General features: G+C 40.9%; 1 protein-coding gene across 2 annotated transcripts; it reads left to right on the top strand.

Annotated features, from left to right (window-relative positions):
• Window positions 1–677: 677 nt before the first annotated feature.
• Window positions 678–26,832, top strand: b4galnt1b (beta-1,4-N-acetyl-galactosaminyl transferase 1b). 2 transcript variants are annotated; one of them, XM_024377950.2, is made up of 13 exons: window positions 678–905; window positions 6,839–7,009; window positions 16,830–16,922; window positions 17,183–17,405; window positions 17,513–17,689; window positions 17,976–18,082; window positions 18,630–18,667; window positions 18,812–18,992; window positions 19,129–19,221; window positions 19,357–19,544; window positions 19,728–19,868; window positions 25,756–25,996; window positions 26,593–26,832. In XM_024377950.2, the coding sequence occupies exons 4-13, from the start codon at window positions 17,191–17,193 to the stop codon at window positions 26,808–26,810; spliced, it is 1,599 nt and encodes a 532-aa protein (XP_024233718.1). In that variant the 5' UTR covers window positions 678–905; window positions 6,839–7,009; window positions 16,830–16,922; window positions 17,183–17,190; the 3' UTR covers window positions 26,811–26,832. The 2 variants fall into 2 exon arrangements, with proteins under 2 accessions (XP_024233718.1, XP_024233709.1); XM_024377941.2 differs by lacking the exon at window positions 6,839–7,009.
• The last annotated feature ends 134 nt before the right edge of the window (window positions 26,833–26,966 follow it).

A 26,966-nucleotide genomic window follows, 5' to 3' on the forward strand; every position in this document is an offset into this window, starting at 1 on the left:
TTGTTGCGTTGCTGCCAAAATGGTATGCAGCATTGATGCAATCATACTGTCGGTGTGATCAAGGCGTTAAGCCTCGATCACACCACACCGACAGCTATTCTTTTTGTGGTTCACCACAAGTACATTCAGTTCCAATGGAACGCAGCCTTCTCTTGAAATAGCCATCAATATGCTCATAATGCATGCGTAAAATAATTGTGTAGAAATCTGCTTACATAACACTTATTTGAATCTGACAGTCACACTGTTTTAATTTCTATAGATGATATACTTAACATTCATCTTCTGCTACCATTTCTGTCAAGCTGTCTAGCATACAGTTTGAGCATATGTTCAATTGTAAATTAATGTACTTGTGGTGTACCATAATGAAAATGGTGTGGTGTGATTGAGGCTTAACGCTGCTGCATACCATTTTGAGCAGCTACACAACTACACTGAATGTAGTTATCTATCTACACACATGGGTTGCATGCGGTTGTTGGACCCATGGAGGAGATACGCTTCGATCACACCGACTTTAGTTCAACATTCACCTTATCCTACCATTTCTGTCAAACCGTCTACACATACAGTTTGACGCATACGTTAGATAAATTCAACGTATGCACCACACCCAATGAACTGCAACTACCTCTGCAACGCAATGCTGCAAGGTTAACGCAGCGTTTTATTGGAAATGAATGCCATTGCAATGCAAAATACTGTCGGTGTGATCGAAGCTTTACCTCCATTCTGCTGCGATTCCAATTGTGGGCTCGTGGTATATCCCTCTCGCGTCCTTTTAATCAACGAGTCTTGTCGGGAAAACGCAGAGGCGAGGTGCAGGTACACAGCTGCTGGGACGAAGTATATAATCTATTGGAATTAAAACAATGTGACTGCCAAATTCAAATAAATGGAATGTAAGTAGATTTTTTACACAAATATTTTATGCATGCATTATGAGCATATTGATGGCTATTTCAAGAGAAGGCCAATCTGATTACTAGAGATGTTAAGGTAAGATGAACGTTTCATTTCGTCTTTTTCAGTGTGTCCTTTTAATTAAAACGTTTTAACGAGACAATCATGAAATTGCGTACCTTTCAAAGCATTTATGCGTGTTATAATCTCTATCCTAATTATAGCTTTAATATCATAAGAGGCGTTGGCGACTATTACGAGCGCAATTGCAGCAATATTTTATTTGTAGTGGGGAAATATCCATTAAAGCCTAATAGACAAGCAGTCTAATCAGACCTGTATTTGTCTACAGTATGTGCAGTCACCACCCGGTTAGCTGAGAGGCCTGTGAGAGAAAGGCTGAATCAAATCATATTATATCTCAATACTGGCCATTGACGTGCGTTGGCCTGAAATTGCTCCACATTATGATTAGATCTGAACGACACCATAAATGCGTTTTTCCTCATTTGGGCTGTGGCGTTGGAAGAATATCGGAGCGCAAGGATAAGATGTTGTCGATGATTGAAGGTAAAATAAGCATCCCGTAATTTAGTAGGGAGGAACACAGATGGTGCTAGACATGGCACCGGCATGGATACAGGTAGTCAACCCACCTTCCTACATTTTGTTTCATCCCCGTTTGATTCTGTATAGCCCATATACTGTTTTTCAGGTAGCGGTCCTGTTCTTGCGCTAGCCTATAAACTGTAAACGTGTTTTTAAGAACCTTGGAATATTGAGAGGATTCCCATGCTGATAATCATAATCATAGTCAATATGCAGAGCACGTCTTCTGCATCAGTGATTTGAGACCATGTCTGTCTTGATAATGGCTGCACAGGAGGCTGCTGAGGGGAGAACGGATCATAATAATGCCCGGAACGGAGCAAATGGAATTGCATCAGACACATGGAAATCATGAGTTTGATTTATTTGATACCATTCCACCAATTCTGCTCCAGCCATTACCACGAGCCTGCGTGCCTGCGCTCCCCAATTAAGGTGCCACCAACCGCCTGTGAGTGGCCTACATTTCACTATAGCCAACATATCATACAGCATTACACAATAGGCCTACTCTACATAAGACCGTTTGCAAGAAAGTTTGTGTCTCCACTATAGCCACACCCTAATAATGCATATGTTCTTATAAATCACCATGCTTGCATAATTAGCTAAACTAAGTAAATTAAATGCACCTGTTCGTCCTCTCCTCTCTCTTAAAAGCACACATAGGCCTACAACACTAGGCTATATACTCCAGCAGTCCAGTCCAGACATGGAGATAAACAATTCTGAGATACCTCATTTCCATCCCCAATAACCAGTAGAACTAGGCAGCTAAGCAAAGCAGAACAACCACTCCACCTCTGAGTAGGCATTATGCAAAACACACACACTGCTCTCAGGGGTTGTCCTTGCTGTCATGGTGAAAATCATTGGTAATTGGATGTGTCTGTAAGTTAGAAAAATAATTAGCACCCAACCCAGGTGACGTGCATGAACCTTTAGGGGACTAAAACCTTTGTCTTGAGTAAAATGTCCATCCCTTATGGAAACCGGGTTGATTTGGATAGGTTTACAAGCATTAGGTTATATGCAAAAAGAGTTGGAAAATCAAAATCAAAACTTTGTCAAATCAAAATCTAGGACACTCCAATTAGAATAATATTATGTTTCAAATGGCATGTTATATTTTGTATATGTATTAATTTTGGTATGTCCATCATCCATTTTGTATAATATGTCACAAATTACAATTCGTACACTATGGTATGAATTTGCAAAACGTATGATATGTTACAAATTCCAATTTGTTGTGGCTAACGTTAGCTAGGCTAGGGGTTGGGGATTAATGTTATGGTTATGAGTTAGGTTAAGGTTAGGGTTATGAGTTAGGTTAAAGGATTTGGGGAAGGTTTAGCTGACATGCTAAATAATTGCAAAGCAGCTAAATAGTAGTAAGTATATGCAAAGTTGCTAAAATGCTAATGTTGTCCGAGATGAGATTTCAACAAGGTTGAGAGAGAAAGAGCCCAGCGCATCTACTCGGGACCTGGAACTAGTAATGATTCAGACAGACAGAGGACGCTGATCTTCAAGGTCTTCCGGTACAACGACTGCCAAGCCATTCTACAAGGAGTCAGAGCAGCAGAGCACATTCACCACGGCAAATCAAATCAAATCAAATCAAATTTTATTTGTCACATACACATGGTTAGCAGATGTTAATGCGAGTATAGCGAAATGCTTGTGCTTCTAGTTCCGACAATGCAGTAATAACGAACAAGTAATCTAACTAACAATTCCAAAAAACTACTGTCTTATACAGTGTAAGGGGATAAAGAATATGTACATAAGGATATATGAATGAGTGATGGTACAGAGCAGCATAGGCAAGATACAGTAGATGATATCGAGTACAGTATATACATATGAGATGAGTATGTAAACCAAGTGGCATAGTTAAAGTGGCTAGTGATACATGTATTACATAAGGATGCAGTCGATGATATAGAGTACAGTATATACGTATGCATATGAGATGAATAATGTAGGGTAAGTAACATTATATAAGGTAGCATTGTTTAAAGTGGCTAGTGATATATTTACATCATTTCCCATCAATTCCCATTATTAAAGTGGCTGGAGTAGAGTCAGTGTCATTGACAGTGTGTTGGCAGCAGCCACTCAATGTTAGTGGTGGCTGTTTAACAGTCTGATGGCCTTGAGATAGAAGCTGTTTTTCAGTCTCTCGGTCCCAACTTTGATGCACCTGTACTGACCTCGCCTTCTGGATGACAGCGGGGTGAACAGGCAGTGGCTCGGGTGGTTGATGTCCTTGATGATCTTTATGGCCTTCCTGTAGCATCGGGTGGTGTAGGTGTCCTGGAGGGCAGGTAGTTTGCCCCCGGTGATGCGTTGTGCAGACCTCACTACCCTCTGGAGAGCCTTACGGTTGAGGGCGGTGCAGTTGCCATACCAGGCGGTGATACAGCCCGCCAGGATGCTCTCGATTGTGCATCTGTAGAAGTTTGTGAGTGCTTTTGGTGACAAGCCGAATTTCTTCAGCCTCCTGAGGTTGAAGAGGCGCTGCTGCGCCTTCTTCACGATGCTGTCTGTGTGAGTGGACCAATTCATTTTGTCTGTGATGTGTATGCCGAGGAACTTAACTTGCTACCCTCTCCACTACTGTTCCATCGATGTGAATGGGGGGGTGTTCCCTCTGCTGTTTCCTGAAGTCCACAATCATTAGTTTTGTTGACGTTGAGTGTGAGGTTATTTTCCTGACACCACACTCCGAGGGCCCTCACCTCCTCCCTGTAGGCCGTCTCGTCGTTGTTGGTAATCAAGCCTACCACTGTTGTGTCGTCCGCAAACTTGATGATTGAGTTGGAGGCGTGCGTGGCCACGCAGTCGTGGGTGAACAGGGAGTACAGGAGAGGGCTCAGAACGCACCCTTGTGGGGCCCCAGTGTTGAGGATCAGCGGGGAGGAGATGTTGTTGCCTACCCTCACCACCTGGGGGCGGCCCGTCAGGAAGTCCAGTACCCAGTTGCACAGGGCGGGGTCGAGACCCAGGGTCTCGAGCTTGATGACGAGCTCTACCTTACGTCGGTAAGGTACTGCGTTTTTTTTCCCTGACTACTGCACGCACACCTCCCAATGCCGCAAAACCTTCAACGAGGTCTGGAACAAACTCAGACTAAGGGCATCCAGTCACTCCTCGTCTATCCAGTAACGCTACGGCCCACAAACAGGACAGAGTGCCTGTCATTCACCACAGCACAAGACGCCGAGGAGTTTGTGGCATCACCGGGAGAGGACAACCACGAGCACCGCAGTGAGCACCACACCGCTGGTCCTGTTTAGAGGAATACTCAACAACGGGGCCATGCAAGCACCGGGGAATACGTGAACTGGTCAAGAGGATTTAGCCACAACTTCAAGGAGTTTTGAGGAACATTTGATTGAATTACTTGTGATCATTATGAACTTCAACAATGGAGCACCAGCAAGCTAGCTAGCTAGTGAACTAGCTTTTGGGCTAGCTGGGTGATTGGGACAGTAACGTTAGCAGCTAGCTAAGTCATCATCATAACTGTTAGTTGGCTAACTGATTATCTCTTCAGTAGTGTTCAGTATAACCAATGTTGTTGAAAGTTTATATAGCTTCTATAAACTCATTGTATTTTACAACTAAGTTACGTTTACAACGTTTGTGTGATAACTTTGTCTGGTGGTAGCTGGCTAGCTCACTTGTCTCATGTTGCTATGCCAACAAATGCATAGCTAGAGAAGTCAGCAATCACTATTACCACAATTATTTTTCCAGTTAGTTCTTCATGTTTGTGCTACGTTAAGGCTTAATCATTCAGTCAATTGAGTATTTCTTGCCGTTCTCATATCTCCATTGTGTCAGTTAACTAGGCAAGTCAGTTAAGAACACATTCTTATATACAATGACAGCCTACTGTAGTAAGGTGACCAGATTTCTGAAATGAAAACCAGGGACATTTCCAGTTCGGCGGTCAATATATAATTAAAATATCCAATGTTATTATCTATCAAATAAAAAAGGGTGACAATTCCGGTTTCATGTATTTAATCTAACAGGCACACTGATAGAGAAAACAACTATATTACAGAAACACACCGACAAGACAGAACTGTCCAATATGAAAAGCCATTCAGTGGTCCTGGTAGTCTGGGTAGTATAAGTGTAGAAGAGAACATGAGCAAAATTGAAAAAACAGACAATAGTATGTGTAAAATACTTAACAACATAATAAAGAAATAAGATGCTGATGAGATTGGTAATTACATAATATACTTATACCAACCTAATCTGTATATTTCTCAGAAGAATGTATTTTCTTCAGGATTGCTCTGTCTTTGGCCAGTTTCTCCATGAACTCCTGGCAGGGGAGGTTGAAGTTTGTCTTCACAATAAGCATGGCCTTGATGGTAGGAACAGTAAACCTATTTCATGCTGCTGTCCATAGAACATTCATTTGGGAGAACACTCTCGACTGGTGAATTACTTCCAGACGCTAATCTAGCCAGGTTAGTGTGTGGGATGTCATTCTATTTGAAGTCGGTAACCACCGTGCTCCATCTCTGACTGAGCGGTGTCTCAGATGTTTTCCATTCTTCAAGCGATCCCCCTTTAGGAACTCTTGCAGGCCAGTAACCACCATGCCCTATCTCTGACTGAGCGCTGTCTCAGATGTTTTCCATTCTTCAAGCGATCCCCCCTTTAGGAACTCTTGCAGGCCAGTAACCTCGTTACACAGTGCCTGCTGCCTTCATGCAGAAGTTGCCTTTTTAAAAGGAGACGATGTAAATCTTTTAGATTATCTGTGTGCTTTCCCCATGCTTGCAAGTAGTTCACAGCCATAGTGAAGAATGATTGGGATGTTTTGAGAAAGCTGTCTTTAGACTTGGCTCCATTTTCCAGCTCTCTCAGAAGTCCTCTGACCAAAACTGGAATGAAGTTGTCATCAGTCAATTTTGCAGTCAATTTTGCCTCAACGTTTCTCAGAATTGCAGCGGACTCCACAGCACAGTGGTCCTGGTCTCCAAGCATCTTGATCGTGTCACTGAATACGGTCAAGTTTCCATGGACAAAGGCCAGCCAAAGTTCAGTCAGTGGATCTTCGAACATTGTTCACAGGACAACAGGGCATTTGTCTTCAGAAATAAAAAAGGATTTCAATGGCACATACATTTTCAGCACTCTTTCTAGAGCAGGGAGCATGGACATCCAGTGAACATTGCTGTGTCCTAAAATGTTATGGTACTACTGGCCAACAAACTCACAAAAGCCCTTCAGTCTTTCTACTCTGACGGTGAAAATATTAACATATTCCAAATATCTTTGTTATCAGGTACTCAACATCATATCCAAAGCTGTTCTGGCCGTGTTATGACAACCTAAGCCAACCACAGGACAACCTAAGCCAACCACAGGACAACCTAAGCCAACCACAGGACAACCTAAGCCAACCACAGGACAACCTAAGCCAACCACCTCCCGCTGCAGAGCATTTTTAACTTTGGTATGGACATTGACCCTTCCCAGCCTATTCAGTCCTCCAAATTTGGTATTTCTGTTTCTTGGAAAGAGTCATTGTATCTCCTCTGTCTGCTCTTCTTCACTCTCCTTGTGTCACTCTTCTTACTCTCAACTTTTTTTTCTCCTCCAATCTTTCTCCTCCTCTTTTCTTCACTCGTCATCCTTTCCTTCTCTTCACCTTTCCACCACACTCTTCTACACCCTCCTAGCTTCACTCTTTTTACTCCCTTAATTTTTCCGTCTCCTTCCTCTCCGATCTGTATTAATAAATAGCATACTATTAGATAAAATACTTTGGTTAACAGATTCCCATTGCTTGCCTCATTTCTGTATTCTATCTCAAAAACATTGTTTGGAATAATAAATTGGCTCTGTAATCATATCTTTACCTTTCCTCCTCCTGTCTCCTTCACTCTTCTTCCCATCCAGTCTTCCTCCTCTCCTTCCTCTCCACTGCTAATGTTATCCATGAACATTTCTAACTATATTTCCACACTACTTATTATAATGACAAAGCATTAAAATTGTAATCTACAAAAATATTCTCAGAATTCATTGTGCATTCATTTAATACAATCAAATTTTCAAAATAGCCCGTCCACTGCATGTTTACATGTGAACGTTTTTTAACCTAGCTATAACAGTAGCTAGCTAACTTAGCCAGCTAACTTAGTCTACATAGCTAACGTTAGCTAGCATAACCTATTTAAAACCTTATAGAGCAGATCATCTATCTATTTAATAAACTGTGACATTATAACATCACTAGCTAGTATCTCAAACGATTGTAACTTACCTGGCTTGAAAAGACGTTTGTGGTGATGTTGTGGATTCACCTGACACTTGCTAGCTTCTGGCTGAGTTTTCCACAGCAGTTATCTAAAACTATCGCGAGCAAGTAGTTAGTAGAAGAAGAAGAGTGAATGAAGCTGCTATAGCGAGCAGCCCCCTCTGCTGGACAAAACAAGCACAACGCGATTGAGACATCAACCGGTAGGCTCTGCTGACCGGTCTTTCTTGCCAAGTAAAATATTTCACTTTGCTGTCTGTTTTTAACGCGCAGTTAAAAATGTGGACATTTCCGGGGACAGCTCCAGCTCCAAAAACAGGGACTGTCCCCGGACAACGGGGACATCTGGTCAACCTATACTGTAGGGATGTTGCCAGGTTTCCTCCAGATGTCACGCTTGGCTTTCAGGCCAAATGGTTGAAACTTGTTTTTTATCATACTAGAGGTGTCACGCCCTGTTCCACCTGTCCTTGTGATTGTCTCCACCACCTCCAGGTGTCGCTTATTTTCCCCAGTGTATGTATCCCTGTGTTTCCTGTCTCTCTGTTTGTCTTGTATGTTTCCAAGTCAACCAGCGTTTTCCCCATTCTCCTGCTTTTTGCATTCTCGTTTTACTAGTCCTCCCGGTTTTGACCCTTGCCCGTTTCTGGACTTTGTACCCGCCTGCCTGACCATTCTGCCTGCCTTGACCACGAGCCTGTCCGCCACTCTGTAGTCTGATCTAGTTTTGACTTTTTTGCCTGTCCACAACCATTCTCTTGCCTACTCCTTTGGATTAATAAACAATGTAAGACTCCAACCATCTGCCTCCTGTGTCTGCATTTGGGTCTCGCCTTGTGCCTTGATAAGAGGATATTGTTTCTCATAGTCTGAGAGTCTTCAGGTGCCCTTTGGCAATCTCCAAGCAGGCTGTCATGTGTGTTTTACTGAAAAGTGGCTTCCTTCAGGCTATTGTGTTCTTGGGGACCTTCAATGCTTGGAAATGTTTTGGTATCCTTCCCCAGATGTGTGCCACGTGACACAATTCTGTCTCGGAGATCTACAGACAATTTTTTCGAACTCATGGCTTGGTTTTTGCTCTGACATGCACTGCGTGCCTTTCCAAATCATGTCCAATCAATTGAATTTACCACAGGTGGACTCCAATCAAGTTGTAGAAACATCTCAAGGATGATTGTTCTGATTATTTTCTGTTCCGATTAAACTGATTGGCTGAAAATTTGCACAATTTGTGAGGTATTTTCCTTTCTTAGGGATTAGGGATATAATAGCAGTATTAATGTCTCTGTGGATTAGTCCTTTTTCAATAGCAATGTTAAGCAATTCAAGAATAACTGGTCCTAGCTCATCGCAAAAGTTGAGATTGAGTTCAGGAGCTTTCAGTTCAGATAAAGTGATATGTTCCTCTAATAAAACTGTTTCTTCCTGAGAGTTTGGGCAGCGTAAGGTTCTCCAGAAACTGCTGACTAGCAGAAGTATCAAAGCTATGTGAGGAACCGTATAAATCTGAATAATATGCTCTAAAAGTTGTGTTTTATTTCTGTAGGATCAGATATCAGTTCCTTAGTAGGGGATGAGATCAGCTGTATTGATGTTGTTTAAGCTGTAGCGCCAGTAAGTGGCTAGGCCTACTCCCCTGAAAATAGTATTTTTGTCGCACCCTCTGCATAATGAATTCTGCTCAATGTCGCAACAGGTCATTTAAGTTCAAGTATACTTGTTTTTAGCTCAATTTCTCTGTCTGAATAGTTGTTTTTGAAAGTCTTCAAGCATTTTACAATGATTTTACAATTTACTGATCTTCTGACATCTTAATTTCTGTAACGTATTATTAAACCTCCATTTCAGTGCACACTGTTTCATTGGGAAGATTTTAAATTTACAAAAAAATGGATTATTTTCAGATAGAACGGCCGGTAATGTTTTTATAAATTCCATGTTACCTGTAATATCAGTCTTAAATCTAGCAGAAAAGCATATATTGTCTTTAGTTGTGGGATTATGACATCTCCAACAGTCATTAAGATTAAGATATATTTAAGAAATTGTTTAAGTGCATTGGAAGCATTCACTCGTGACCTTCTCAATCTGAGAATCAATAATGACATTCATGTCAGCTCCAATAATAAGCATATAATCTGGTAAATTGGGCAGGCTTCTGGCTACAGAAGGGAGAAAATATTTGTCATATGAGTTAGGAGCATAAATAGATACAAATGCTATTTCCCTTCCATACAGTGTGGAACATATGTAAGTAAATCTGTTTATCATTTCCACTTTTTTTCAATTGTAAGGTATAGAATGCGTTTATGTAGAATGAGCACCCCTTTTGATTTAGATATGAAGCAGGAATCAGCTGCCAGTTTGTAGTATTTGTTTTGACGTCTATGGGCATCACACTCCAAAAGATGTCTCTTCCAATAGAGCAATCTCAACTTTATTCCTATGTAATAAGTCAAGACATTTCATTCGCTTATTTGGCTCATTAGAACCCCCCAGATTACAGGAAATGATCACTAAATTAGCCATAATCCATCTGTGGTGATGTGAATACCAGTTTGATGGATAAAAGGGGAGAAAAGTAACTTAAGATAGCTATAAAATGACTATCCAGTTACCAACTAAATAATTGTAAACTAGATATTCCAGAAAAAACAGCAAACATGTCTACTATATATAAAACTACAAAACTCTTCAGATTGCCATTCCATCCCAATGACCCTGCAAAATGTATTACAACAATTGAAACAAAGAATCCTTCCCCTCCGTGACAGGTTAGGACACAGTCCTCAGTCCTCCCTCTCCTCTCAATATTAGACCCGTGACTGAACACAGCGGTGTCTCACTAAAACCCTCCCAATACCTCTGAATGTCTCACTCCATTTCCTAAGTATATTGCATTAGGTGTTGTTTTGGGGTATCTGCACTTTACTATTTATAGTTTTTACAACTTTTACCTTTACTTCACTACATTCCTAAAGAAAATAATGTACTTTTTACTCCATACATTTTGCCTGACACCCAAAAGTACTCGTTACATTTTGAATGCTTAGCAGGACATAGAAAATGGTCCAAATCACGCACTTATCAAGACAACATATGGTCATCCCTTCTGCCTCTGATCTGGTGGACTCACTAAACACGAATGTGACTTTTGTAAATTATGTCTGAATGTGCTCCTGGCTAACTATACTTTTTTTTTTTAAATGGTGCCGCCTGCTTTGCTTTAATAGAAGGAATTTGAGATTATTGATACTTTTAGTTTTACTTTTGATACATAGGTATATTTTAGCAATTACATTTACTCTGGATACTTAAGGATATTTAGAACCAAATACTTTTAGACTTTTACTCCAGTATTTTACTGGGTGACTTTTACTTGAGTAACTTTCTATTAAGGTATCTATACTTTTACTCAAGTATGACAATTGGGTACTTTTTCCACCACAGAATAGTAGGCAACGCCCTCATCTATTGCCTGCACTAACCATGGAGTTGTGTGATGACACGGCCAGACCTGCGACATGCGTCGGGTTCGAACTGTTAAGACCTGGTCTGCGCACCGCTCCAGAAATATTTAATTATCTCCCCCCAAATGTTTTATTATCAACTGTTACTAATGATCCTCAGCAACAACCACATGGCTGTGACAGTATTTACAGAGGAAGCAAATGAAGGGAAACGAAACAATGTAATTAAATTGAATAATAATGTAGGCTATACCAACGGAAGGAAACTAACAGTAAATTGGCAGTTGAATATGTGTGGTTTTTAGTCCTACTTATGGTTGATACTGATAGTGGCTAATATTTAACATGATAGAAATAGGAGACAGAGAAAGTCGTGGTAGCCTATAACTAAGATATTCAAGACTGCACATCTCTCTTAAGGATCGTACCCTTTTTCAATTTACGCCTAAGATTTGGGTGTCATTTAACTGCCTGTAGCTTAGGACCTGAAGCAAGGATATGTGTATTCTTGATACCATTTGAAAGGAAACACTTTAAAGTTTGTGGAAATATAACACATTAGATCTGGTAAAAATAATACAAACAAAAAAACAATGGTTTTCAAAAAATGTTTTGTTCCATCATTGAAATGCAAGAGAAAGGCCATACTTTCAGATAGGAATCTGGGTGTCATTTAGATTTTGTGTCTGTGTATGCAAAGTTTCAGACTGATCCAGTGAAGAATTACGTTACTGCACAATATTTTGTGTCAAGTCTGCCAGGAGTTTGCCCAAATGTGCTGAATTGGTCAATTGATACATAACTGTAGAGAACATACAAAAATACTGTGGTAATATTTATTTTTTAGTTTACACACTCCTAGGAATGTCATACATGATGGCTCATTAGCTTATACACTAACTTTCACACATCTAAATGGCAGGGCGGGGTGGGTGGGAAGCCAGTGACAGCAGTGGGGTCAAACTGTAGAACCTAGTTCCTACATTTGAACATAAAAATGTATTTTATCAAACAAAATGCTACATTTTATCTCTGGGACCCTCAGGATGACAAATCAGAGCAAGATTACTGAATGTAAGTATATTATTTACCTTCAGAGGTGAATGTATCAAACCAGTTGCCTAAAAGTTTTTTGTTGTTGTGCACTCTCCTCAAACAATAGCATGATATTGTTTTCATATTAACAGCTACTGTTAAATTGGACACTGCAGTTAGATTAACAAGAATTTAAGCTTTCTTCCCATATAATACATGTCTATGTCCCGTAAAGTTGGCAGTTGTATACAACGTCATTCCAGTCACATTAGCGCACGTTAGCAACAACTGTCCCGGTTTAGAGGTTAAAAGGCCATAGATGTTCAATTCTGCATAATGGCACAGCATTTCATAAACCTTACTGTTGGAAAGTTGATGGGTGACTTTTCCAGTTTTCTGTCATATGGCTGGTTTCACATTTGTCTCCAGCAATTATAATGTGAAATAGATTTAAATAAAGTGTCATTTATATTTACAATTCCCTTGTGAAAACAGATTCCCTTATCAAAACAGATGACTAATTTACCTAGCTCTGATCAATAGCTCTTAACAAGTTGTAAATTACAGTGCATGGAGAATGGTGTTATTTCTATCGGGGGAAAATTAAGTAGATGCTTTTTCCACTTGGAACCGGTAGGTTGGTTAGACCTTATTCATGGTTTCCTTGCACGTAAAGGTGGTGGCATTATTAGGGAATTCAGTCAAGGTCAGAAATCGTGTATCTGTAGACACACCTCCGCCACACCTTCATCTATTTGATCTCCACCCAAATTAATAGCGGGTGAATAGCATGCTCTTCACATGCTTAAGTTCAAGGTCAGAATACGCATAGGGGAAAAGGGACATAAAAAGGGAATTACGTTCCATTTACGCACGCTTAACTCGGGTCGGAATCTGCCCCTAAGAGCGTTGGGCCAGTAACCGAAAAGTCGCTGGTTTGAATTCCCAAGCCGACTAGGTGAAAAATCTGTCTGTACCCTTCAGCAAGGCACTTAACCCTACATGCTCCTGTAAGTCACTCTGGATGAGAGCATCTGCTAGATGACTAAAATGTAATGGCCTTTTCCCTATATTGATCTCTTCCTACTGACCACACTAAAGGCAGGATGGGCGTCCCTGCTCAGTCCCACCGGCCATACCATTCCCACAGGAACAATAAGAACCTGACAGCTGATGGAGCTCCCACATTATTGACTGTTCCATGTCATCATATCATCATGCACTTAGAAAAAAAGGAGATATCTAGAACCCAAAAGGGTTCTCCGGCTGGCCCCATAGGAGAACCCTCTGAAGAAACCTTTTTGGTTCCTTTTGTGGAAAGGGTCCTACATGGAACCCAAAATCAAAAAGGGTTCCAACTGGAACCAAAAAGGGTTTTCCCTGGAACCAAAAAGGGTTTGCTTATGGGACAGCCAAATAACTATTTTTGAACCTTTTTTTCTAATAGTGTGGTGTAGAGAGGATTCAAGGTGCTGTCCCACCTCTTTCCAGAGGTATACTTGGAGCAGGAAAAACTCTCAACTCCTCACCTGCGGTTTGGGGCTGGGATGTGATGGTGATCTTTTCTTTTCTTTTTTTATTTCACCTTTATTTAACCAGGTAGGCTAGTTGAGAACAAGTTCTCATTTGCAACTGCGACCTGGCCAAGATAAACGCATAGCAGTCTGAACAGACAACACAGAGTTACATGTGGAGTAAACAATTAACAAGTCAATAACACAGTAGAAAAAAAGAGTCTATATACATTGTGTGCAAAAGGCATGAGGAGGTAGGTGAATAATTAAAATTTTGCAGATTAACACTGGAGTGATAAATGATCAGATGGTCATGTACAGGTTTTGGTGTGCAAAAGAGCAGAAAAAATAAATTTTAAAAAAGCAGAAAAGTAAATAAATATAAACAGTATGGGGATGAGGTAGGTAAAATTGGGTGGGCTATTTACCGATAGACTATGTACAGCTGCAGCGATCGGTTAACTGCTCAGATAGCAGATGTTTGAAGTTGGTGAGGGAGATAAAAGTCTCCAACTTCAGCGATTAAAAAAAAAAAAAAAAATGTATTTGTTATTTTTTTTGCAATTCGTTCCAGTCACAGGCAGCAGAGAACTAGAATGAAAGGCGGCCAAATGAGGTGTTTGCTTTAGGGATGATCAGTGAGATACACCTGCTGGAGCGCGTGCTACGGGTGGGTGTTGCCATCGTGACCAGTGAACTGAGATAAGGCGGAGCTATGTCCTCTCCCTACCCCCTTTACACACTCTCGCTACCCCCTGTGTACACATACTCTCGCTACCCCCTGTGTACACATACTCTCGATACCCCCTGTGTACACACATTCACTCTCCCTCACTTCTATACACACACTCCAACCAAATGAATCGGTACAGCTATAGTCTAAAGGGAAATCTGTGTGCTCTGTGATAATGATCACCGAAATGAATGACTGGCTGACTGCCTGGCTGGTTACTGTATATGACATCATTTGTTTCCATTGGAAACATTGTTGTGCCTTTCCTAAAGTAGAAATATTCATAGTGTCAATAAAATGCCCCTGACTTATTTGTCTACATTGAACGTTAAAAACCGGTATGGACTTCTGTTTTTAATTTCATAGACTATATAACTTTTTTATCGAGCTTTGTGAAGAATGTATAAAAAAACAAAACAAGCCTAAGCCTAATGGCAAGGGGTCAGGCTACTTCCTTTACAGCCCTTCTGTAAATCATTTAGACCAGTCAAGGTACCACAAAGTATGATTATTTGCATGTCCTTTGTTTGGATGGATGTGCAAGGTACTCTTCCTTAAAGCCACACTCTAATGGTGTGCATATCATTAAAGAGTGGGTTACCAACAAACACACAAACAATGAAGCAAAAGGCAATCCATGACATTTTTACATGAAAATAGCACTTGATTTTTATGAAGCCGTATGTAACGCTCAATGAATGACATTCTACATTAGAGCAACATTCTGTTATCTGAACATGATTTAAAAGCTTTTTGTTATTTGATAAAGTACTATTTTTTTAGGATCCTAATTTGCCTCTGCAAAAGCATCAGCTACTCTTCCTGGGTCCACATGAAATGTGAAATAACACAAAGTACAGAACATTATTAGTCAAGCACTGAAATGCATATATATATATATATATATGTCAACATTTATATTTGACATTTTAGTCATTTAGTAGACGTTCTTATCCAGAGCGACTTAGTTAGTGAGTCATCTTAAAATGGCTAGGTGAGAACCAAATATCACAGTCGAATATACAATATACAAACATTCCATTCCAGCTAAACAATGGATATGTAATATTTTGCAAAAAAATAACATTTTAATACACACCTAAAAATCTATAAATTAAAATTTGGAGAATAGTACTATTTTACACACACGTGAAGGTACACACAGGCAATCATTTCTGGTGAAAAAAACGTGAGGAATTGGTGGCTATATCATTTTAGAAATAAACTGTTCATATCTCATGAATAAAAATACTAAAATCTTAGTAATATAATTCACTGCCACAGAGACATGATAGTCTGACAGACGATTATGACATCCAAGCCTCATATGAGCCAAATCAATGAGGCTTGTATATTTCATCATCAGTCGGTGCTTCAGTGTCAGTCGCAGCGACCCCTGAATTCACTGCACTGGTGTCAGAAGTGGGATATCGCTACAGTAGATGCATTCTTCAAAGGAAGTAGGTAATGTATCGACCTACGTATGACCCAGAGTGATCTTTCATTTCTGTTTTTAAAACTGAGTCATTAGAATTGTTTGATTATCTGAACACTCTAAGAATTATCATAAAAACTATCACCAACCTGGAAAGTGTTATCTCTCTTGTGTAGAGCCTTATCTTTCCCCCCTGCTGTAGATGTTGCTCAGCATCTCTCCGGTGTAGAGCCTTATCTTTCCCCCCTGCTGTAGATGTTGCTCAGCATCTCTCCAGTGTAGAGCCTTATCTTTCCCCCTGCTGTAGATGTTGCTCAGCATCTCTCCTGTATAGAGCCTTATCTTTCCCCCTGCTGTAGATGTTGCTCAGCATCTCTCCTCTGTAGAGCCTTTTCTTTCCCCCTGCTGTAGATGTTGCTCAGCATCTCTCCTGTGTAGAGCCTTTTCTTTCCCCCTGCTGTAGATGTTGCTCAGCATCTCTCCTGTGTAGAGCCTTTTCTTTCCCCCTGCTGTAGATGTTGCTCAGCATCTCTCCTGTGTAGAGCCTTATCTTTCCCCCTGCTGTAGATGTTGCTCAGCATCTCTCCTGTGTTAGCTGAATGGTATTGATGACGGTTGTGTTAACAGCTCTTTATCACTATGAAAGGCCATCATATCTGCTAAACATCCTTACCTTTGATGTTGCAGTTTCCTCCCATCTAAATCTATTGTTTTTATTTTCACCAATGTTAATATTGTTCACTGGGCCATTTATAATACAATGTCCTGAGAAGTTACTTCCGTTATACTGCTGAAAAAACATAACTGATTTGTTATTGCTTTGCAGATGGGGAAAGTCCTTACCTGTTCATTATGGGATTTTGGGGAATGCCATGGCCTACAGGAGACATCTTCTCTCTGAGTGGATACAGGCAATAGGGTATGATACCAGCTCTCTCTTTTCCTGCAATGGGTGTGTAACAAATACAAAATTGTTTAGAATGTTAAATCAGATGTCATGTGATACTCTCAGCTGCCATTTGCTGTATCTGAAGATAACCGAATCATGGCAGCATTCAATTCATCCAGCAATTAGGCTAATCTTGTCACCTCAGATATGGTCACATACTGTTGGAAGTTCACCACCAAAGCAAGTGGTGACCGCAGCACGTTCCTGTTTGTCCTTGTGTGCTTTGCCAGTTTTTAGGATGCGTTCCCTGAGGAAGACAGTGTTGTTGGCCATTGTGGCATCAGTGGTGTTGGTGGTTGCCCTCCTCCATTCTTGGCCCACCAGGGCCTACACCACAGTGGATGTCCGCCAGAGACCAGGGCCTATAGTAGAGAGGCACCTGGAGGAGAGGCTCCCAGAACCGGACCAAAGATCAACCAACATCCCCTATCGCCTGAAGGAGAGTGTTGCAGGGTCAGTTTGAAATAAGGCCTTTGAAATAATTCCGATATTGTATTTCATTGTCATTTTCATTGTCATTTAATTGATGGAGTCCTATTGTCCCTTTCATCTCTCTCCAGTCTGTTGGCACGTAACGGGTGCGTGTGTGAGGGTGAGAGTGGTGGCGTGAACCTGCCCTTTGCCCAGCTGCTGTTCCCACGGGTGTCGGCCCACCCCCTGCACACTGCTTTTGATGCCTCTGAGCTGGAGGAGATGAAAAGACGGAGGGCCAAGGAGTACCAGGGCTTCCAGATGAGGTGAGAGCACAGAACTGTATACCAGCACAGAACTGAAAGGACATCCCATATATCATCTCAGTTATTCCTTACACTAGTGGAAGATACTGTGTCTGTCCTTTCATGTGATTCATTTCCAAGCTTGTACATTCTTAGGTTAAAGTTGCTGTAGGTCATTTGAAGGATATGATGTCAACATTACCCCATATTTGAAAGAAATAGCCTAATAGAGTTCATGAAGCTTCATTCTAGCTGTAATAGATGTGAATACTGATTATTCACCTGATGTGTATTTGTCCCCCTCCAGGTCTCAGACTCCTGTAGATATGCTCATTGTGGCCGAGGCCAACAATCCTCTGCAGTACCCAACACAGGGGGTGGAAGTACGGCCCCTCAAAACCATACTCATCCCAGGTCTGATTTATAACAGGGATTAGTTTAGTTTTACCTTGATATAAACGGGAAGGTTCCTTGATATTTAAAACCTTAATTGTCAAGGAAACCTGGTATAATATGGGAAGCACAGAAAGTGAAGTGTAGTTAGATGAAGCAACAAATTCAGGGAAAGACTGTCCTCTTACAACAATACATCATTTAAAAAAACTCATGTACAAGTAATCTCGATGCTTACAACAATTGAATAGATCTTATTCACCAACGTATCGGTCTCAAATGACCTTTATCAGGGTATTCTTACAGGGAGGTAAAACTCAGTCTTTTAAAGAGGCAGACAATAGGTGTTCCAACCATCTAACATGTACTATTATTACAACTCCTATTTCTACCATTACCATTATTACTACCTTGATAACCTGCTGTTCTGGAAGACAGAGAATAGGATTTTGTTGCACAACAGAGAAAGTGTTTACTCCAGCTGACAGTTGATGCAGTGTATTTGGATTGGATGAACATCCAGCAGCTTCATCAAATATGCCAGTAAATATATGTCAAATGTTTTCAGGGCTTGCCTTACAGGACCTTCCCAGAGAGCTGTACACAGTAAGTAGACAGAATTTCTGGTTTGAGTTATTATTTCCAGTACTATTTCATCTGTCTGGTCTTTGTCAAGTAAAAAACGGCATATTTCCTTATTGCTTTATCTTCTTTGTTCCCTGTCTCCCTCTTAATTATTTTCCTTCTTAGGTCAACTTCACCTCCACCCTGGGAGTGTTAAATGTGGCAGCGGAAGTTGAGGGGGTAAAGGTCAAAGGTGACGGGGAGATGCACATGACCCTGATGAGCAGCCTGCTGCCCAACCTGAACCGGCAGTTACAGTTTGTCTCCTACACCAACACACTGTTCCACCCTAGTACAGCAGACACAGGTGAGGCCAGACACACCTGACTTTCTGGTGTACTACTGCTTTCTGGGTTGTGTCCATTAACAAAGACCTACACCAAATGCTGTCTGTAATATATTTGTGGTAATGAGGTTGAAAATACTCTCGCTATGTCTTTCAGTGCAGTTTGAGACCGAGGGACACCAAGCCATGTTCACCATCAAGATCCGTCATCGTGTAACTCCAAAACTCTACAACACAGGACCCAAAGGGGGTATGTGGACAAATACAACTGTCGACTGCATCTCACAACAGCACAACACTTAACTAAAAAATAACCAAAATCCCATCGGAGATCAACGTGTAATGTCAAAGACCCTAACTTTGTCTCTCTCTGTTCCCAATCTAGAATACAACATCAGTGCCCTTGTTACGATAGCAACCAAAACTTTCCTGCGCTATGACAAGCTCCAAGATCTCATCGACAGCGTGCGACGATACTATCCCACTGTTACCATAGTAATAGCTGATGACAGCGAAAACCCCAAGACTGTCTCTGGCCCCTACATCGAACATTACATCATGCCATTTGGAAAGGTATTTTTTTAAACATTGCTGCCTCTTTTTAATGTATAGGAACCAGTGTACCTGTCACATATTGTTTTTTGTCTAGCAATAACATTGTTTGCTTAAATAATAGTTGACTAAGATTTCCTCAGTTGTCTTATCGCAGCTTTGGCTTCCTCTGTCCCACATCCTGTTCTCTACCTCAACAACTAGGGATGGTTTGCAGGACGGAACCTAGCTGTTTCCCAGGTGACCACTAAATATCTGTTGTGGGTGGATGATGACTTCATCTTCACGGCCAACACCAAGCTGGAGAAACTAGTGGATGTACTGGAGAAGACCACCCTGGATCTGGTGAGGGGGCACAGGCCATGCCATACTGTATTGCTGACCTGGGTTCAAATACTATTTGAAATATTTCAAATACTTTGAGCGTTTGTGTTAGCCTGCCTGAAGAGAGAAGGGTTTGCCCTTTTGAGACTTTTCAGTTGGTTCCATTGCAACAGGTAAGCTCAATTAAGCACAGGTGAAACCATTTCAAATAGTGTTTGAACCCAGGTGTGTTGTATTGCTGCTAGTGATTTTAATATAGCATGGGACTGTTCAATCCTACCCTCCTTTTATGATGAGTTTTTTTGGTGGTGACAATTTGCTGACCCTTCTGTAAAAAACACAAGAATTTCACATGAACACATGATCTTGTGTGATCTAATTTGATCACATAACAACATGTGAAGCAACATGTGAAGTAACATGTGATAACATGAAACTACAGTCGTGGCCAAAAGTTTTGGGAATGACACAAATATACATTTTCACAGTCTGCTGCCTCAGTGTCTTTAGATATTTTTGTCAGTTGGTACTATGGAATACTGAAGTATAATTACAAGCATTTTATAAGTGTCAAAAGCTTTTATTAACAATCACATGAAGATGCAAAGAGTCAATATTTGCAGTGTAGACCCTTCTTTTTCAAGACCTCTGCAATCCGCCCTGGCATGCTGTCAATTAACTGACTGATGGCAGCCCATTCTTGCATAATCAATGATTGGAGTTTGTCAGAATTTGTGGGTTTTTGTTTGTTCACCCGCCTCTTGAGGATTGACCACAAGTTCTCAATGGGATTAAGGTCTGGGGAGATTCCTGGTCATGGACCCAAAATGTATCGATGTTTTGTTCCCCGAGCCACTTAGTTATCACTTTTGCCTTTTGGCAAGGTGCTCTATCATGCTGGAAAAGGCATTGTTCGTCACCAAACCTTTCCTGGATTGTTGGGAGAAGTTGCTCTCGGAGGATGTGTTAGTACCATTCTTTATTCATGGCTGTGTTCTTAGGCAATATTGTGAGTGAGCCCACTCCCTTGGCTGAGATGCAACCCCACACATGAATGGTCTCAGGATGCTTTACTGTTGGAATGACACAGGACTGATGGTGGCGCTCACCTTGTCTTCTCCCTGGACAAGCTTTTATCCGGATGCCCCAAACAATCGGAAAGGGGATTCATTAGAGAAAATTACTTTACCCCAGTCCTCAGCAGTCCGATCCCAGTACCTTTTGCAGAATATCAGTCTGTCCCTGATGTTTTTCCTGGAAAGAATTGCTTCTTTGCTGCCCTTCTTGACACCAGGCCATCCTCCAAAATCATTCGCCTCACTGTACGTGCAGATGCACTCACACCTGCCTGCTGCCATTCCTGAGCAAGCTCTGTACTGGTGGTGCACCATTCCTGCAGTTGAATCAACTTTAGGAGACGGTCCTGGCGCTTCCTGGACTTTCTTGGGCGCCCAACAATTCAACCGCTCTCCTTGAAGTTCTTGATGATCCGATAAATGGTTGATTTAGGTGGAATCTTACTGGCAGCAATATCCTTGCCTGTGAAGCCCTTTTTGTGCAAAGCAATGATGACGGCACATGTTTCCTTGCAGGTAACCATGGTTGACAGAGGAAGAACAATGATTCCAAGCACCACCCTCCTTTTGAAGCTTCCAGTCTGTTATTTGAACTCAATCAGCATGACAGAGTGATCTCCAGCCTTGTCCTCGTCAACACTCACACCTGTGTTAACGAGAGAATCACTGACATGATGTCAGCTGGTCCTTTTGTGGCAGGGCTGAATGCAGTGGAAATGTTTTTGGGGGGATTCAGTTCATTTGCATGGCAAAGAGGGACTTTGCAATTAATTGCAATTCATCTGATCACTCTTCATAACATTCTGGAGTATATGCAAATTGCAATCATACAAACTGAGGCAGCAGACTTTGTGAAAATTAATATTTGTGTCATTCTCAAAACCTTTGGCCACGACTGTACACATGACAACATGTGATCACATGTGAAAACACAATCTTGTGTGAAATAAATGTGACAACATGGGGAGGCAAAATTTCAACATGTGATACCAGGACACTGTATTTTTACAACTAAATGAAGGTGTTAATGTGAAAGGACAGTATGATGCTGTATGTTGATTACTTGGGACTCAATCTCACGTGGGATTTGAACTCACAACTGCTTGGTTGCTAGCTACCATAAGTTCCTGTTGCGCCACCAATTATGTGGATATAATCGAAAGTATTCAGAGCCCTTGAATTGTTCCACATTATAAAATTGATTAAATTAAATAACAAATCCTCAGCAAAGGAGAGCTCCTTGATGAAAACCTGTGCTCAGGACCTCAGACTGGGGTGAAGGTTCACCTTCCAACCGGACAACGACCCTAAGCACTCATCTAAGACAACGCAAGAGTGGCTTCGGGACAAGTCTCGGAATGTCCTCGGTTGGCCCAGCCAGAGCCAGGACTTGAACGCGATCAAATTTCTTTGGAGAGACCTGAAAATAGCTGTGCAGCAATGCTCCACATCCAAACTCCCCAAATACAGGTGTGCCAAGTGTCATACCCAAGAAGACTCGATGCTGTAATCGCTGCCAAAGGCACTTCAACAAAGTACTTAGTGAAGAGTCTGAATATTTATGTGAATGTGATATTTCAATTTTATTTGTAATAAATTTGCTAAAATTTCAACATCTATTTTTGCTTTGACATTATGGGGTATTGTGTGTAGATTGATTAGGGGGGGCAAAAACTGTTTAATCAATTTTAGAAATAAGGCTGTAACAAAATGTGGAAAAAGTCAAGGGGTCTGAATAGTTTCCCAAGGCACTGTGTATTTATTGCTAAAATTACACTGCACTTTGCCCAATGTTGCAGTAAAAACAAAGTAAATGTATATGAAAACATGGTGTTATTTCTATGAAATTACAGTATGCTGCTGTATTTTGATTTAATTTACTGTAAAGTATTGTATAATTTTGTACCGTGACAACAACAGGGTCATGTTACACTGCAGCTACACTGCCAGATCTGTCAGCATGAAAGAGTTATAGGCCACAGACTTATTGGCAAGAATGAATTTCTGCACTTTGTTGAAAGCCTCCCAGAATCAAGTAAATAATTGTCCAATTATCACAACCAACATAACAGTAACGTAAAACTAGCAGTGCTCAAGGACACTTTACATTGTAGAACATACATTCATTCTTTGGGGATTAAACATACATTGTAGAGCATACATTCATTCTTTGGGGATTAAACATACATTGTAGAGCATACATTCATTCTTTGGGGATTAAACATACATTGTAGAGCATACATTCATTCTTTGGGGATTAAACATACATTGTAGAGCATACATTCATTCTTTGGGGATTAAACATACATTGTAGAGCATCATTCATTCTTTGGGGATTAAACATACATTGTAGAGCATACATTCATTCTTTGGGGATTAAACATACATTGTAGAGCATACATTCATTCTTTGGGGATTAAACATACATTGTAGAGCATACATTCATTCTTTGGGGATTAAACATATTGGTTGGGAGTGCATAAATTTTTCTGCAGTGCCACCAGGTTCATACATGTTATGGTTAGAGTACACTAGTGTTCTCTGGGATACAAAAAGGTCAGAGATGCACTTCACAGGTACACATATGTACAGTTCGGTACCTTGTAGGTATAATGGGACATTTTTTTACCTAATATTTTGAATATAAAGTACGATCATCACTGCGCTTTAAATTATAGGTGGGGGTAATGTACTGGAGGGGTGCATTAGCATATTTTTCGGGCATGGTCAAATATATGCGTTTGTGCGAACTGTCAGTTATTCTCAGTTCTGACTATTGTCTCATCATTGATTACATTTATTTAATTCCTCAATTTGAGGGTTTTCTGTGTAGCTGTATAATGTTGGTGGTGCATATTAATCTGCTTTAATGTTACACCTGAATCACTATGATAAATATTTTTTTTCTTGAGTTTATTATTAACAAAGCTGAGATGTACTTTATAGTCCAAACGGTAGGAATATAGGTGAAATCAGTTACTGACACCGACGTGGTGGTTGTGAGTTCAAATCCCGAATAAGGACATGTTGAATAATAATTACTGTATAAAATGAACACACACAATATAGTTGTATGTTAAAATCACTGTGTGTGAGTGTATCATAATGAACATTTTAATCCACAAGTCACTCTTCATGTGAAGTGTTCCATAAACTGGAGAGGAAGAAAATCCCATGCTACAGAAGGCTATATCAGTCTGCTAATACAGTACTAGTAAAGGCCCAGTGTACGACTTCTAGGGAAGAAAAACTACTTTTTAAAAAAATTGTATTTTATTATGATTTTTCTGGGGGTGCTGCAGCACCTTTGGCATCCTTATTTCCCGTGACTATGAATGATCAAAATAGTTATACTCTTTTAAAAAAAAAATTAGATAGTGGTGTCTGTGAGATATTTTACTAAGACATAATTCAACACTTTCTGTGCAACAGTCAAGGCCAGTTCAGGAGCATTCTCTGGACTCACTGGGAGCTACTCTGCAGAGCCAAAAACAGCTCCTACTCGATTCAGCACATTCCGTCTTGGGTACTATGAGGGAACACAATCAGCACTCCAGTCGTTTGGCAGACAGACACAACTTACATCATGAGTTCAATTAACGTTTTAAAATTATTTGGGTTTACAGTACATCATGAAAAGAGTATTAAAATAAACTCCTATAGTAGCTGTCTTGTGAAGATGACAAATTAGGAAAATGAGGAAGCGGCGTTCCCCTCTGATGTTGATGACCTAACTAGCCACATCCTGTCTCTCGAAACACAGTAGCTTTTCCTTTAAAAGCTACAAGCGAGAAGATTGAATCCCGGCCTTGTTCTCCAGTTACAAAAGAAAACAAACCCAGACACTAGCCACTTTAATAATCTCTCTGTATCTTGCATTACTCATCTCATATGTGTATACTGTACTCTATACTATGCAATACTTTATCTTAGTCCAATGACGCTCTGATATATATATATATATATATATATATATATATATATATATATATATATATATATATATATATATATTCATAATCCATTCCTTACTTAGAGTTACGTGTATTTTGGGTATATGTTGGGAAACTGTTAGATATTGCTTGTTAGATAGTACTGCACTGTTGGAACTAGAAGCACAAGCATTTAGCTACACCCACAATAACATCTGCAAAACACATGTATGTGACCAATAACATTTGATTTGATTTGAGATGCAAGCAATTTTGACAACACACTCTCCATCTCCCTCTATTCTTCACAGGCATATTCTTGCTTTGTAGCACATGCACACCACAGCAATATTATGCATGAACAAAAGTAAAAAGTTAACTAAGTAAACACAAAAGCCCCGAAATCGGACATCCACATAATGCTGAATGAAGGGGGTTTTGTTTGGAGCCCGAATCCAACTCTGATACCTTACTATGGGCTGGGGGAATAGAATAGACCACTTGTGTGCCACAGACGGGGACTCCAGCTCTTGAGCGGGAAGTCTATGGGTTACACATGTCAGCAGCTGGTCTGGTGTATACTTTTAATGAGTTCTTTCTTCGGCCCACAAAAGCACAGCCAGAAAAACATAAGAGGCAGATATTTCTCAGTTTTCTGGTTCTTATTTTAGTTTTGTTTGTTTATTGTGTCCTTTGGAATGAAGTGATCCAACGGGTCCAAAGGTTTCCATCGGTTTCCTTGTATATCTAATCACTGCAGCAGGCACTCAATATCACTTTCAGACTATTGGAAGTATCCCTAATGTTTGTTTATTCATTGTACACACTACACAGTATTTGTGAAAAGTTGGTATGTATGTGTGTGTCAGGATCAGTTAATGCATTGTGTGTGTGTTTTAGGTGGGTGGTGCAGTGCGGGAGGCCACAGGCTACACTGCCACCTACAGGCAGACCATCTCCATTGAGCAAGGGGAGGAGGAGGAGGGCGACTGCCTGCACATGCGGAGGGCCTTCCACCACATCATACAGGGCTTCCCAAACTGTGTGGTCACTGACGGGGTCATCAACTTCTTCCTGGCCCGCACAGACAAGGTCCAGCAGGTGGGCTTCGACCCCCGCCTGGCCAGAGTGGCCCACCTGGGTGAGTATGGCCCCAAAACACAGCACCACACAGGGTGTACCTGTCCATAACATCAGCTGCACCTGTGGTTAAATTGAGCTACCTGGAGCTGGGCTCCTGCACCTTACTGGTCCAAAGAGGAATAGGATAGAAAGTAGGATAAAAGTACTAGCCCCAGCCCTAATCCTAGCTTCATGTCTACAACCTGGTTCAACCCTAGCCATAACCTTAACACTAATCCTGACATAACCCTAACCTTGTGTTCAGCACTGGTTCAACCCTCATCCTAACCCCTCCAAATAGGGCTCCTCCACCTCTGAATTCCCAATTTAACCCCTGAGCTGCACCATCTACATTTGGAAGAAGGTCGTATAAGTAACAGTACTTCAAATCCAAATGGAAGAGAACATTTGGATACTTGGGCACAAAACCACAAAACCCATTTTTGCAGTCTTAATAGTCATTAACAGTTATCCAAAAGGTCAAGGAGGGAACAAAATTGCTTCTTCTCATGTTGGTGAGTTGCATTTGTTCATATAAATTGTGTGATACCTGAAGTGCCCTCAGCATAAAAACAAACCTCTTTCCTTTTGCTCTGACCCATTGGTTCTTTTCAGAGTTTTTCATTGATGGCCTTGGCTCGCTTCACGTGGGATCCTGTGATGATGTCATCGTCAATCACGCCACCAAGATCAAGCTTCCCTGGGTCAGCCAATCAGAGAGTGACAAGACTTACGCCAAGTTCCGCTACCCACCAGCCTCCTCGGATGCCACACACACCAAAAATGGCCTCCTCTATTTTAAGAACCACTTCCAGTGTTTGACTCACAATTAAATGTCATGTTTTTTTACCTGTAGCTTCTCCTCTCGTTCAAGATTCCTGCTCTTCCTGAGTTGCCAAAGAAGCCCTCGCCCGATGTGTCCCATCAGATAAGATTTTAGACAACCACATTACATGCTTTCCCTTAAAAACAGCCTTGCTTGTTTCACT

Source organism: Oncorhynchus tshawytscha, linkage group LG02 (genome assembly GCF_018296145.1).
Source record: "Oncorhynchus tshawytscha isolate Ot180627B linkage group LG02, Otsh_v2.0, whole genome shotgun sequence".
Classification (NCBI taxonomy): domain Eukaryota; kingdom Metazoa; phylum Chordata; class Actinopteri; order Salmoniformes; family Salmonidae; genus Oncorhynchus; species Oncorhynchus tshawytscha.